General features: G+C 44.3%; 1 protein-coding gene across 1 annotated transcript in view; it reads left to right on the forward strand.

The window, feature by feature from the left end:
- pex7 (peroxisomal biogenesis factor 7) overlaps window positions 1–15558 on the forward strand; it is a 49444-nt gene that overhangs the window by 30479 nt on the left and 3407 nt on the right. The window contains exon 10 of the mRNA XM_069657208.1: window positions 3516–3615. Within this exon, the coding sequence (XP_069513309.1) occupies window positions 3516–3615 (100 nt within the window). The remainder of the gene's footprint in view (window positions 1–3515; window positions 3616–15558) is intronic.

Raw genomic sequence — 15558 nt, forward strand, 5'->3', positions numbered from 1 at the left:
CATTACCGAGGATTTGATCTAAAAGGATTAAAATGACATTTTCCATTTCACCTCGACTTTAACCTTCTGACTGAGAGACGACCGGCTCCTCCGCTGAGCCACGGCCGCCCCGCCTTAGGACAACTTTTAAATTGTGTTTTTTTTACTGGAGTTCAAATGGTTTCTGAGGCGACCTCAGGAGGTCAGGAGAATCTCAGAGCTGATGGGCTTCAGAGAACCGCTTCTTGAGGAATTCTTTCTGTAGCTAAAGAAAAGTCATGCCTCCGTTAACATGGTCACTTTATATGTGATCACACAACGCAGTAATAAACATTGTTGCAGCTTGGGACATCTCTACTGACCTCTCATCGACTGATGGGCTGCCGGTTTAGCTCGGCTGGGGGAGTTAACGCCCGATGTACAGAGGCGAGGTTCTCCACACATCGGCCTTATATTTCCTGTCACTCTTCACTGTTCTGTCTAATCATTCCTTATTTTTTATTATAACTAACTAATAAAGGAGAAAAGGCCCAGAAAATGATTTAAAATATCAGATGTTTTGAACCTCTGACTTCAACAAGTGGTTGAGACGATCTCCAGGGAGGTAAATAAGATCTCTGCTTCCCCGTCCTCCTCTCACGCTGCTGCAGCTTCTTCAGTTAAAACCCGACTCGCTGCAGCTGACAGTAAATCATTCCTGTTTCCCTCTTTATGAAGCCAATCAGGAGCACAGCGGCTGTTAGCTGCAGGATTATTACTCGTTGGTCTTAATGCACTGAGTGGGAGCGCTGGGACAGAAAAGCTGCACTTCATTACGCTGCAGACTTATGGATCTGCTCTATGGGTGATGGATCTGTTCGACTTCATGGTTACATTTGTGAATGAGTGAGCGCATGAGCCCCACTCACCAGACTTCTGATGAAGATTACATTAAATATAAATGTCAGTAAATACTTGTCTTAATGTTTAGATGGGTCTGTCCAGCTTCTTTAACGAGCTGAGTGTGCTGAACTACAAGACTTGAAAACACTTAAAAGACTGAATATCTTTCAGCGTCCCTTTTTACAAGACTACAACTAGATCACGTTTATTTCCCATCATGCTCCTGGAGGAGATTTACAAGAATAAAAACAATGAAGTAGAAACAGCAGCAGCTTTTGTGTGTGCAGCGGTATGAGGCTAGCCTGGTTAGCATAACAAGCTAGCTTCAAACTTGTACTGGTTCGCTTGAGCTAACATCGTCTCCTAACAGTAAGTATGAAGGCACGTTCAGCGAGGACGCAGTGACGGAGAACCCCTCCATGTTTATTATCCACCTGGTTTGCTGCTTCCTGTTTGGTGCCGAATAGATTATCCTATGTCCTGTTCGTGTCAATGAAGTTTATTAGTTAGTTAACTAATGCAGTGGTTAGCACTGGTTCCTGGTTCGAATCCCGGTTCAGACGTAGTGGGCCTTTCTGTGTGGAGTCTGTATGTTCTCCCCGTGTGTGCGTGGGTTCCCTCCGGGTACTCCGGCTTCCTCCCACAGTCTAAAGACATGCTCGTTAGGTTCATCGTTCGGTAAATTGCATTTAGGTGTGAATGTGAGAGGTTGTCTGTTTCTATAGCCCTTTTCACACCGCCAGTTCAAGGCGGGATTATTACGAATCTCTTACTATCTGTCTTCTATGTAAAACGTACAGAAGCTGAATGGTGGGGCGACGTCGTTCCGCCTCTGAGCCGGCATCGGAGGTAGTAACAGAGACGGCATGGCGTCTGTGTTTTGAATCATATTGTAAACCACTTCAGAATGTGGCTCGCAGGGTTCAGGAACACAATGATGGTTCCCATACACCGGACTTCTTTAATGGTCCTGACCCGCATCGAAGACAACTCATGATTTGATCTCTTTGGGCCTTTGTGCTCAGTCCCCTTTTACCCCGCAAGTCTGACGCCCCTAGATCTCATGTGTTCTTTTGTTGTCCTGACTTTCCTGAATCCTTCTGGATGCTATCCTAAAGAAGAGACAGGGCTGTACCTGTTACCTTTTATTTTCTCATTCAACAACCTGACTCCTCCCTGGAGGAAAACCCGTTTTAATCACAGCAAAGTGCTGCTGCGCTGAAGCCCAACTTCTCCGCTGTAAATCACGGTGACGCTGATGGCCGACATGTTTGCTTCTCCAGCCGCTCTCTGAGATGAACTTTGTTTTGTTTCTGCCACAGTTTCAATCAGTGTGAAAGTCGAGAGTCGCTCTGCTCGTTAGGACTGAACGTAAACCTGTACTGCAGGATTTAACCACACACACACACACACACACACACACACACACACACACACACACACACACACACACAGACCTGCGTAGAGATGAACATTCACACACAGGAAAGTGTTAGCAGTGATTTACACTAACAACTCACTCAATATATAATATCTTTCAGTGCATGATTGTCCCCAGACACCCATCGCTCTTTGTGTGTACAATTGTAAGTGTGTGTGTGTGTGTGTGTGTGTGTGTGTGTGTGTGTGTGTGTGTGTGTGTGTGTGTGTGTGTGTGTGTGTGTGTGTTGCAGCTCCAGTATTAATACAGGCCTAATGGGAGCTGCAGTGTTCCCTCTGAAAATGATTTAATTACATTTGCAAAGTGGATGAGTCTGGAGGGAGTGTTTGCTGCGTCAGGGCTTTGGCTCACACACACACACACACTCACACACACACACACACACACACACACACACACACACACTCTGGTCAGGACCAGGAAGAGAAACAGTCTTTCAATTAGTCTGATTGGCCGCTGCTGCCTCAAGTCAGGAGGCAGTGTTTTATTGGCTCACTCTCTCTCTCTCCCTCTCCCTCTCTCTCTCTCTCTCCCTCTCCCTCTCCCTCGCTCTCTCGCTCTCTCTCTTTTACTTTATATTATTTTTCTTAATCTCATTCTTTAGATTGCTGTCTTTTTCACTTTCCTTCCTCTTTATTAATCCCTCTGTCTCTCTCTCTCTCTCTGTCTCTCTCTCTCTCTGCGTATCTCTTCCTGTTACTCGTCTTCCTCTCCTCTTTTCTGTCCCGTCCTGAGTATATGATTCTTGATTTGTATTTATATAGTGAATTTCTAATATCACACACCTGATTTGTTGGTCTAATTTTTGTCTATATTTTTGTGCTTATGAAAATAAAACTTTAAATCTGTTCAGTTCACAAGAATGAACCTAAAAGTTTTCCAGAAGGTGCCACTAAAACAAATGACCTAATTAAAATCCAGACTAAGTTAAGTTCCCGACTTTGGCTGTTTGATACGAGAGTGAAACCTTCCTCCTTATTGAAGACTCCAGAAACTCCTGTTTTAGGATACATCACGTTTATTATAAGGACTTTCCTTATGCCACATTTCCGGATGTTTCCAATGTTTTAGGCAAACTGGAGCTCAAGTGATCTTCAGCTTGTGAACGAAGAGGACTAAAGGAGTCGTAACGCAGAAACAGACGTCTTCGTTTGCCTGTTTGACGTATAAGTTAAAGAGATTTAAGTTAATGACTGTGTTTGTGTGTTTGTAGGTTCTGGGACTTCAGCATGAACCCGCCTCTGCTGGACACTGTGGAACATCACTCTGAGTTTGTCTGTGGACTGGACTTTAACCTCCATGTCCCCAACAAGGTAACACACACACACACGCACACACACACACACACACACACAATTACACGCACACTTTTGTCATGGTAATGTCGCTCAAACATGCTGCTGTTTGTTTATTATTCTAATCAAACAAAACATTTATCAGAACTTTAACTTGAGAGATCCTGATGCCAGCTGCCTTCAGGCTGGCTCACACGTAAAGAGGAATCTTTACAGACGTGTAAAACGTGAGCGAGATAACGACAGACTGAACAGGTTGTTCCTGTCGTGTGTGCAGAGCAACGATCTGACCCAAACAGCACAGCACACACTCACACATTCATTCACCAACAACCAGAGTCCGACTCTCACAGCTGGAAATCTCACAGAATCTCTGGCGGTCAAACGAGACTTCAGAGTAAACAAACATGGCGGACGACGGGCAGGAAGAACTGGTGATGATAGAAAAAAGAACAAACTGTGGATGAAGTGGTGGAGACGGCGTGAACACGGGCTGTACATGTTTATGCTGCACGTTTGCTTTGTCGCCATGGCTGCGGTTGTTGTGCTTCCTGCTTCAGTCAGCTCGCTTCCTGATTGACTATCGTTTGGTTCCACGTGCTCGGCTGTCCTCGGGGTTCCCCCCCACATGACAGGATATCAGGATATATTAATGCGATTCCTCTGGAGCAATCCCAAAACTTTGCGTCCCTACGACTCCAAAATATGTGAAAAAAAGGACCCAGGTTTTGAATAAACAGAAATCCCCTTTCACCCTGTGACATTTGGAGCTGTGTTTCTGGAGCAAAGCAGTCTCAGGTGAAGCCCCAGGACCCATGCTTAAGAAATCAATTAAAAAAATCATTTGCACTGGTCTGTGGACGGTGCAGAAGAGGCAGCTAAGACTGCGGTTGGCATCATGCTCCATCAGAACTGGTTGTAAGATGGTCAGATGGCTTATTACCTGACCTTAAGGCTCAGGTCATTAAAGATGATGTTGAGATGGTTCTGGATGAATTCATGTGGTGGAACCTTGGATCTATAATGAGAGCTGCATTTGGTGCAGCAGGTCGGCCTTGCAGCAAATTTCCTCAGTGACTAACTGTTGTGCCGCGCCTTAAAACGTCCCCTGCAGCACAGAAGGCATTATTCCCATGAACCACCATTACATGGCCGCCGCTGTACAGAAGGTCAACAGTCAATCGTGCCATCCCAGTAGGACTATACAGGTTTGTTTCTATTAATTAGCCGTACACGCCGACAGGGGAACCAGAAAGCCCAAGCCAAAGCAAAACTGGGTGCATTGATCCATCATAATAGATATTGATTATAAGTTCATAACCTTTAGACAGCAGGAGATTTGCTGCCAATGGATATTATGCTTCACTAAACATGTCAGAGGAAAACCACAGCAGGCTGGGAACATAAAAACACCTTCACACAGAGCGACCCACGACTGGATGCTCATTGGACGAGTTTTAGCTGCAGGTGGTTATAACTGCATAAACAACGAGAGGAGGGACAACCATGAGGTCACAGACATGAAACAGCATCTTACTCTGCTATCAATTTTATCTCTTGTACTTTCCAAGTTTGTTTTCCAGATTTGGGAACATCTCGACCTCCCTTCTGTCCGTCAGCTCTTTGGGTAATCGTCCAATCACTGTGTCCACATCTGGCTCTCTAAGTGTGCGCTGTAGTTCTTAAAATGGGGCCATCCATCAATGTGTCTGCACATGAGCAGCTCCCGAGTTAACCCACACACAGTAACACACAGTGACACACGGCTGTCAGCGAGCTGCTTGTTCAAATGTGTCGGGGTAAAGACGAGGGACTTGAAAAGGCCACTCGTGTCTAATGTGTCTAATTTAGTTTTTCATGCCCCCACCCCTCCCCCCTCCAATCATTGCACATGACCAAATCCGTTTCTAACTCTTATCCTCAGAAAGGTTCAAGGGAAGTTTGACTGAACTTAGATTTAATGCCTCCAGTCTTCTTATGTATTTCTGTCTGTCGGCGTACCTTAATAGAACAAGAGGCTCTGCATGTTGAAGCCCATGACTGGTGCAAACATCACAGCTGAGCAAGTGTGCCATTAGGTTTGAGTTTGACCTTCAAGGTGGCCATTGGGTCTCCAAGATGCAGCTCGACTGCTCAACCACATCCTGAGAAGAAGAACCAGTTGTGTGTCATTTTCACCTCTTCCATTATCACCTTCACCTTTGTCAAATGTAATGGGAATGCAGCCATTTTTTAGAAACTGCTTAAAACATGAAATTTCGACTGGTTGGTGCTGAAGAAGGTTTTCGGGGTCACCAAAATGACAGGAAATCAGCTTTTAGGAACTTTTTTTTGGCAGAGTGGATTGGTGGAAATCAACACTTAGCTGCTCATTACCTCTGCTCCCCCACCCAAAGCTAACACGACTAAGATAGACCCACTCCTCTTAAATTGCTCACCACTTACTCTAAAAAAGGAAAACACCTGTATGACTTCTCGTTTTCCTTTTGAAATGACTCACCGCTGCCAGCTTGTGACAGAAAATATGCCCCCCAAAATACAGGCATGCATTAAACCCGAGTGAAACAGGAGAGGATGATCAGGCAATGCTACAACTTTTCAAACATTCTCTTCCCTCCATTCAAAATCCTTCCTCCTGCATTTCCTGCTTGTTCCCCTCCCCTCTGATCCGGTCTCATGTTCTGGTCATTAGATATATACTTGTGTCTTTGAATTGGGTCAATCAGTTGGTTGTACTGAGTGCCGCAAACGAAGGTGGAAAAATGTTTGCTAGCTAGCTAATGTTAGCTATAGAAATTACTGCAATTTGTCCTCAATACACAAACCAAGTGAACATGGAACTGTCCGTGGTGCTGAAACTGCTCTTTTGGCAGTGGACATGTCTGGTCGTATTGCCTTTTTGGTTATTTCCAACAAATCACACCAACAGACCTCAGTGAAACACTTAATGTATCAACTAACAAGTATTATTTACGTTTTTAAGATCTTTTAGAGCTTTTTGTGGATTTATTTTAGAGAGAGGACAGTGGATAGTGGCGGAGATGGGGAAGAGAGAGTGGGGATGACACGTGGCAAAGGGCCGAGGCCAGGACTTGAACCCGGGGCCACCGTGTCGAGGACTACAGCCTCTCTTTATGGACGCGATTTAACAGCTGAGTGTTTTAAGTGTATCACAGCAGGTTATATCTCTCCATCTTTATCCACAACAAGTTCTGTTTCTGTGTGAAAACTACATACTGATCCATTTTTAAAAATGGAACTACGCATTTTTGAGGAGTACAACATAAATAATATACTAATTATGTATAAGTATTTCTAAATATATGTCTATGAACCAGTGAGCTTGGGGATAACAGCTACAGACAGGCAGTCCCGAGAGACGGACTAAAACATTGCTGGTTTGGGTTTTTTCATCAACACAACTTCACTTCCTTTATTCAGACTTTGCCTTCCAGAAATAAGCGAGCACTTTTCTAGCAAACAAACAAGGTGGACGTGCATACGTGATGAATCCTCCGGAGCAGCAGCGTGAACCGGAGAGCGAGCCGTCCCATCCACAGAGTTCGGGCTAGCGTTCGTGTTTGTGTGTCTAACAGAGATGCAGTAATGAGCTGTATTGTCCCTGTTGTCAGTGTTTGAGAATGTGTGTGTGGGAGGAGGAAACAGTAATGAGCTGTATTGTGAGCGTGTGTTGTTATCAGACATGTCATTACAGCTAAGCAGGCTCTCACTTACACAGATAGCAGTGACAGCGGTGAGGACACACGCTGACGTCACACTCGAGCTCTATGTTCAGAGGTTCTGCCTTCCTCTCTGTGTCCGCCCACCCTCACCGTCTTTGTTTTTCTCCGTTCCTCTCTGGTTGATTTTTTTCTACCTCTACTCTAAATATTTCTACATGCCATGCTCTCTGGGAATGTCTCCTCGTAAATGAGTAGCAGGAAGTCTCTCTGAAGTGTTTTCAACGGTTGGCGAGGTTAACTGACTTTATTGTAAATTATTTTACAAATATAGAAATAACAGAAATTTCGTTCTGGTTATTTATAAGGAGATAAAAGTCACAGACCTTGTTCACATACTGTGTGAAAATGATTCTTATAATATACAAAATAATCTTATTCTTATTGATCTCAGTTTAATTTCAACCTTTGAAAAAACTCAATCTTGGTCCTTATTTACGAGTGTAAAGTCAGACTGCAGTTACTTCCTGTCTCGTGTGTGTGTTTGACATTGACACCAATGATCTACTGTTCTTGCCTCATCGCTGTGATTGGCTGAATCAGCTCTTTGTTCTCCGTGGAGACACATGACCGGAGCTGCCATGTCTATGTGGCTGGTTACGTGTGTGTGTGTGTGTGTGTGTGTGTGTGTGTGTCCTCTAATCCTCATGAAGACTAATAATCTCGACTGTAAAGCTTCTGCACATCGTTTTGTTTCTAGTGTGTGAGAGAAATGCTTTAATGACTTAGCGTGACGTAGGAGGGGCTTAGCACATGGTGTCGTCTTACCTACATGAGGATTCGTAGAAACCGTTTTTCATCACTCAGACTTCCTGTCAGAACAATGGACCAACAACAGAGGTTCCAAATGAATGTCATAGTGCGTCCGATCTCGTCTGTCATTGTGACAACAAGATGAGATCAAAACCTTGTATGTGGCTGACCGCATCAGGTGTGTGCGCTTTTCTGGGCAATGTGTTACATGGGCTGTCCTTATGAGGCCGATGACAACATGTTTGAAAGCAGGTGCGCGCTGCGCACGTAGGTGAGGACAGCAGACAAGCAGCGGAGGAGCAGCCCTGCCTACTCCCCGAACAAAGTATCCAGAGCCGTATAGAAGAAGAGTCGCGTCAGAGGCCCAATATGCTCCATGATCCGCCATTGTGATGTCGCAACTCGTCAGTCAGTCAGTCAGTCATCCCAGCGGTCAGCCAAAAAGATAAATAAGGTTATAAGCACATGTTACTAGCAATGTGAAGAGTGTAAGCATTTTGAGAACGATTCTTCATGATGATCGTGAGCGAAGCATCAGCAACCTTAATGATGCTGAAAGCATTTATATACATTTAACATAAATGTACAAATGTAAAGTCAAACTTAGTTCAAAGTTCGGTTGTGTTGCTACTTTTGCTTTTTCACGTCACTTTTAATTTGATCAAATCCATCAAAATGATCGATGTGGGCCGATATCAAGAATGATTTAAAACATGGTTACGTCTACATTTAGTAACTGTAAAAAGTATTACACAGAGCTATAAACATCTAGTGACGTTAGGATAAAGAACACAGTTTTATGAGATATACCAGGGTATCATCAGCATATGGGTTTATATCCGCTGCTTCAGTAACACCAATCAAAGCATTTTATGAAAGGATAATTCCTGTTTGTTACTTTTGGTCCTATTACCTTAGGTCATTATTTCTGTCACTAATAATTACATAGTCTCTAGGGTTAGGGTTTCTGAGATCTGAGACCATGATGGCCTCTCTCAAGGGAAGTCCAAAGTATCAGGAAACATGGATGTCTTTGAGACAATCAAACTTGTAACAAAATCTAAATCTAAACCACTTTTAAAAAGTGCATGTTAATGCACATAAAAAGATACTATTGATCACTTATTGCACAGAACATTTTGCAATACTTTGGTAGGTCGTAGCTTTGGCAGAAAAGAAAATAATATTTCTTTGTCCCAGAGGTAAATTGTATCCCTACTGAAATTACAAATACAGACTGCTACTGCCTGCTGGCATAGAAAGTTATTGTCTCTAAAGCAGATGCAGAATGTACCGTTGGCTGTCGGCTTTAAAGTACAACTCCTTGGCACAGGGTTAGGGTTAGGGTTAGGGTTAACCCTAACAGGGGACACACCCGTCTAGCTTCTGCGCGTCTTATACTTTGATTTCTGTGAAGGACTTAATAGCTGGGGTCTTAAGTATGTCCACCAGAGGATATGCAAGGCCATCCACAGGTTTAGGTGCAGGGATGCCCGTGGAAACACCTGGCCTGATAACATGAAGTCTTGAATGCTGGTGTCTCGCCATCATCAAGCTGTGCTAAGCTGAGATGCAGTTGAGATTCTTAAAGAAATAATGTCCTGCATTTGCATTTTGTTGTAAGAACTTCCAGTGAACTCAGACATCATTTCCATAAATATGGCCGCCCGCTCTTATAATCCTGACAGCTGTCTAATCTTCTGAAAACTGGAGGATGCTTTATTACCCGTCCCACTGTGAGATATCAGACTTCTTCTTTCACTTCTTGTTTTCGCTCGACTTCACTTCACCCCATCTCTCCTTCCTTATCTCAGATTCCACTTTCCTTCCGGTCTTTCCTTATTCTCCCCTTTAGACTGTTTTCTGCTCTTGCTTGTTTTAATTTCCTCCTCCTGATATCAGTACTAAGTCGCTCTTAGCCTCTTCCTTCTAATAACTTCTTGCCCTGATCAATTACAATTTTCTTTCTATTTCCCTTTTTATCTCTTACTCTCTCACACACACACAAACTTCCCCGCTGGTGTGGTCTCTGGTGTTATCCATGCGTTACCACGTGTCTGATGGATCACCATCCCTACAGCACTGCAGGCCAAACCACACACACACACTCACATACTTACACAAGTCAGGGGACCTTTACTTTGTGGGTGGTTGGTGTTTGAAAGAGTAAGTGAGAGGCGATGGATCATACAGGAATGCCAGATGACAACCAGGTTATCCTTTATGTCACTGTGAAAGAAGCCAGATGCTATCTGCGGCAGAGTCATACCCTGATCAGTGTAGAATGTTGTGGTATTTGTGGTACTTGCACAGTAAAACATCGTTTCACATAGAGTGTCATTAAAACTGTTATTCAATATTCTTTGTTGACTTTTCGGCTCTGATTTTAGTAGAAAATAAGTTTACACAACAATCATTCGCTGTCATTTTTTATCGCAAGTCATCATAGACTTTCCTCGTATCTTGCAGCTCGAGTGCTGAACATTATTTGTGAGTTAAAATGTTCAAAACAAAAGATTGAGAGTGTTTTCACATCAGGTACGATTGCTTCGTAGCGTACCTGAGTGCGGTTGCCCCCCCTCTCCTCTCCCCCGCCGGTCAGCTTTCACATTAGTAATTTTGTTCCGTACCTGAATACACGTGTGGTAGGACTCCGAAGCAGAAGGTGGCGGTAATGCACCTCAAAAACAAGAAGAAGAAGAAGAATCATCAACTACGTAACATCGTTTATGTTGTCGTTCCGGTGTCGAAAAGTGTGTGAATCACATGATCCCGAGCCCGCACACTGGAGCCGACCTTCGCACTGTGCCGGCTGTTATTCATATGTTGGAGAAAATCTCAAGAGCGAAACTCTCACCTATATTCCTACGGTATCAGCCATGGCTGTGCAGTTTGGCCGGGCACGGATCAACGAACCTTTCTCGAGTACGGTACACAGTGTTCACACTAACCAAACGAACTGGACTTTGGGCTCAAGTGTACTGTGATCCCGGCCCGGGTCCCTAATGTGGAAGCCATCTTAAAAGACATCAGTTTAAGGGTTTTGCTGAGCAGATGATTCCTCCTTTTTCATATAGTCTGCTTTACCTGAAGAAAGTCCGAGGAATGTCCATGGAATTAAACCACCACAGTTCTGTCTTCTCCTGCCTGTTCATGTTTCCGCCTACGCAGCTGGCCAATAGAAATGGTAGGTGTGTGTGAGCCCCTACAGTCAGGTTGTTACCGGGGAAGTGTCACAGAGCTGTCACTTAAGGCACTGTAACCATGACAATTTAACAGTGATAACAAGTGTATTGTAGAGTATGACTGCTATGTGCCTTTCCCCTTGGAGAGCATATCTACCACAAGCTTATTAGTGTTTTAATTATTCTCTTTATTTGTCATAAAAAAGAAGAATATTAGTCAGACTTTGAACTTCGGACTGCTTTTATATTTGCTTTAGTCTTGTGGCCTTTTTCTTGTCTTCCTCCCCTCCTCATTACACATCTCTTCATTTCTCTCTCTCTTTCTTTGTATACTTCTCTCACTCTCTTTGTGCCTTGCTGCAGTCTTGGCCCGTGTGTGTGCTTTTCCATTACGGCCGGCTGTTAAAGTTAATTAAAGAGGGGCATTCCTCTTCTCGATGGCTGACTCACTGCACGGCCGCTTTGCTTACTCATGTCCTGAAAGTCCGTTTAGCTCGTTGAGTCACTGATTCAAAGATTCAATGAGGAGTCCAAAACAAGCAGAAGGGAGGCCCGATGGTTTGGATGGAAGAGATGCTGTGATGATGGAGCGAGTGCTGCATCTGTGTGCAGACCGAACACATGATGTTAAGCAGGGCTAATGCACACATCATTCATTCAGATGTTAGCGTAAGGCTAAGGCAGATAACACTTGGAAGTTCTCGAGGGCAGTGAAACAGCGTCATTTCTTGTTTATAGTTTTCAGGACTTATCTTCTGAGTCACATTTTAAGAGCTTCACAGACAAAAGAAGGAATTGTGTTCATGGAGGCTCCTGTGGTTTGTCCAGCCTTTTGGCTCAGCAGCATCATGATCATCATCTGCATGACCAGGCTCATATTTTCTGTTTATATGACGCCACAGTGTAACCTTTCAAAGTTTCTTAGGCTTTCTGCCGCTGTGACTCTGGTGAAAGGTATGTAGGATCAGTTGCTGCTGCTGCTGCTTCCATTAGCATTTAGGTCAAAGAACCGTGTACCAACCTTACACACAGTGTTACGGCTGTTTGTTTCCCTGTTCTGTTTGTCCCTGTCCCCCTTCTGCTGTGTCTTCCCAGGTGATTGCTCAACGAGGTGCACCTGGTCTTAGATGCTTAAAAACTCCAGTCAGACAGAGGCCTCTTGTTGGGGACTGCGGTGATCTCAGCAGGGGTTTTGTGTCGTTGTGTGGATTTTATTGGTCTTAGTTAATGATTTGGTTATTTGATATCCTTAAATAAATCTCATGTATTTAAGTGTTTTAAGGTGTTTCACATTGTTATATTGGGGTCAGACTGGAACTAGTTGTTAGGCGGACAGGGCCGCCTCAGGGTGTAACACACCAGGTAAAATATCTGGAGTTTTTGTGTTGTATTGAGGGAGACCAACCAACTGAAATTTGGTGTATGAAGAGTCAGTCAGTTCAGTGGATACATGGAGTGTGACTGAAGTCCTCGACTACTGCACACACCTCAAAGGAAACCCAAGTCCTTCAAAATAAAAGCACAACATAGACTGTTTGCCACACCCTTTGTTTTTTTCAAGCACACATCCACAACCCACTGAAGACAGCTCCACGACCCACTTTTGGGTCCCGACCCACCAGTTGAGAACCACTTGACTAAATTATATGTAAATTATTATTGCACGTCCACAGGTATAAATTGTGAGTTTCTCAGCAAGCTTTATTTTGACAGTCTTTATATACTTGCTTTTTTGCTATTTGATGATGAACTAACAGTAACAGTCTGTGTACGCGTTTCATATTCATACCCTGACAGCCAGCCGGCGTGTCGGAGCAGGGAAAAACAACACTGTTGCTAACTTGACTAATTCATGCAGATTTATTATTGCTTAAGCTAACCGATGCTCGAGCGGTACGTAGATAATCATCCGTCTGAGTTTAATCAGTCTGTGTACTTTATAATGCATTTGGCAATGACAGCAGTGCTGTTGGACTCTGAAAGCAGCGTGTATGGTTTGGCAGGAGTATTTGGAGTTCTTGTATTGAGCTGGTTTTTGGGCCGGTTTTGATTGGCCGTTGGGCTGGTTTTGATTGGCCGTTGGGCCGGTTTTGATTGGCCGTTGGGCCGGTTTTGATTGGCCGTCGGGCCGGTTTTGATTGGCCGTTGGACCGGTTTTGATTGGCCGTTGGACTGGTTTTGATTGGCCGTTGGGCCGGTTTTGATTGGCCGTCGGGCCGGTTTTGATTGGCCGTCGGGCCGGTTTTGATTGGCCGTCGGACCGGTTTTGATTGGCCGTTGGACTGGTTTTGATTGGCCGTTGGGCCGGTTTTGATTGGCCGTTGGGCCGGTTTTGATTGGCCGTTTGGCTGGTTTTGTCACACAGACCTGGCAACCCTGCCTGACATACAAGCAAAATACAAGAAACAGTAACTTAGCAGACAACACACACAGGGACACAGCTGGTTTCCTATCTGCATGAATAAAACACATTTTCATGAATCTGCCAACACTTTGGTGAAGCCCAACTCTGCGATATGTTGTTGGTAATCACACGAACAAAATGCAACAGCAAGCCGCTCTATATAAAACTAGGATGCAATTATGACAGGTAAAAATAAACTGTGACACATTTGTAACAACCTCTGTCTGTCACAGCGACGGATTATGATTAATAACCCTGCTGACACGTTAATACATTTCCTCTGACTGCGAGCTTTCAGGACCTACACAGCCAAGTGAGTCGTAACAAACTACAGCATATTGACAGTAAGGAGCAGGATTTCTCTCAAACCATCACTCATGTATTTATAATCCACCTTCTTCAACCAGCAGGCAGCAGCCTCCCCTTCTGCCTCGCTGTGTAACACCTGTGACGACGCTAACAACAGAGTGGCTTTATATCCGTCACGTTTAAAGTGAAGTGGAACCAGTGTTTCACTTTGAACGCTGCGAGCTCATCAGCTGCTGTGTTCTGCAGCCAGGAGAGATGACAGAGAGGTAGTGTGTCATTCAGCTGATAGTCACGTCCCCCATGAGGCATGTCATTCAGTTGATAGCCATGTCCCGCTTGATTATAGAGTAAAGAGGAGGAGCAGACAGCTGTGTTTCTCCTGTACTGCATCGTATGAAATGTCTCAAGCGTTTGACTTTCACCTGCTGAGGAGATCTTTTCTTAAATGGATTGTTCACCACATCTCAGGCTATCAGAGGAAGCTGTGTGGTGTGAAAAACATCTGCAGTTATTGCAGATGTTTGTGGGGTGTCTCCGTGTCTCTGGGGTGCAGCTCAGCAAAGCTGCAAACATCTGGTTGGTTAGTTCAAGAGAAGAACGACAGACTAGCTGAGCTTGGACATTTAGTCTCACTTTGCTTCTTGCAGACTGGAGACAGAGCTTCACTCAGATCAGCAGAATAGTAGACCATTGTTATTTTGTTAAAATATTTTTTCACTAAAAATCACTGAATCAAAGGCTGCAAAATTAGTAAAATATTAATCACTGTCATTTTGTCTTCTCGCGATTAAATCAACATGACTGACGGTGATGTTGTTGTTTAAAATGCTCCGCCCGCAGAAAACTCTGCTGCATCTCAAATCAAGCGCTCCCTAAATGAATAGCCCCTCCCCCAGGGGGCGACGGAGAGGTTTGGGCTTCTCTTTTGGGCGAGCTGACATGTCATGTGATGAGCGTCTACCTCTCAGCGGCAGTTTAGAGAGGAAGAGTAAGCGACAGAGACGCATACCCAAGATGCACCACATCAGCTAAAGAACCTGAAGTCTTACTGGGAATCTACACCGATGCTGTCGCGTCAGACGAACGTGAGCGTCACAGCAGCATCTATTTTGCAGTCTACACCGGCTGCGACTGCAGCAGAGTCTCAGTTAGTTAGTTACCAATGGTAGTTCAATTCCTGGTCATAAATAGACTTATTTCTTAATTGTGCATAAATTCTGTTTGTGTCGGATGTAGAATCAAATGAGAATGAGTGAAGATGATTGGTTGACCCAGATGTGGAGGACATGTACAGATTCACTGCGCTCTCATATTAATCTTGCCCGCTCATCAATGACTTCAACAGGAAACTGACATCAGTTGTGCCAAAATGAGGTGATCACATGGTTTAACATGGATTCCTTGGTCATGTATGTACAGAGCTGTCAGTGGGTCTCTACGCTTCACTGACGCGCAGCAGCGGGGAAAATAGACCTGACGCGTAAAACAAACGGAGCAGCTGAAAATGACTCGTGCATTACGCCCGCCTCCCGCGCAGCAAACACAGCTGCTGGAGACTGCAGCATTGAAT

This window comes from Semicossyphus pulcher, unplaced genomic scaffold (genome assembly GCF_022749685.1).
Source record: "Semicossyphus pulcher isolate SPU_LCO1_2020_fin unplaced genomic scaffold, fSemPul1.0.p SCAF_11, whole genome shotgun sequence".
Lineage (NCBI taxonomy): Eukaryota > Metazoa > Chordata > Actinopteri > Labriformes > Labridae > Semicossyphus > Semicossyphus pulcher.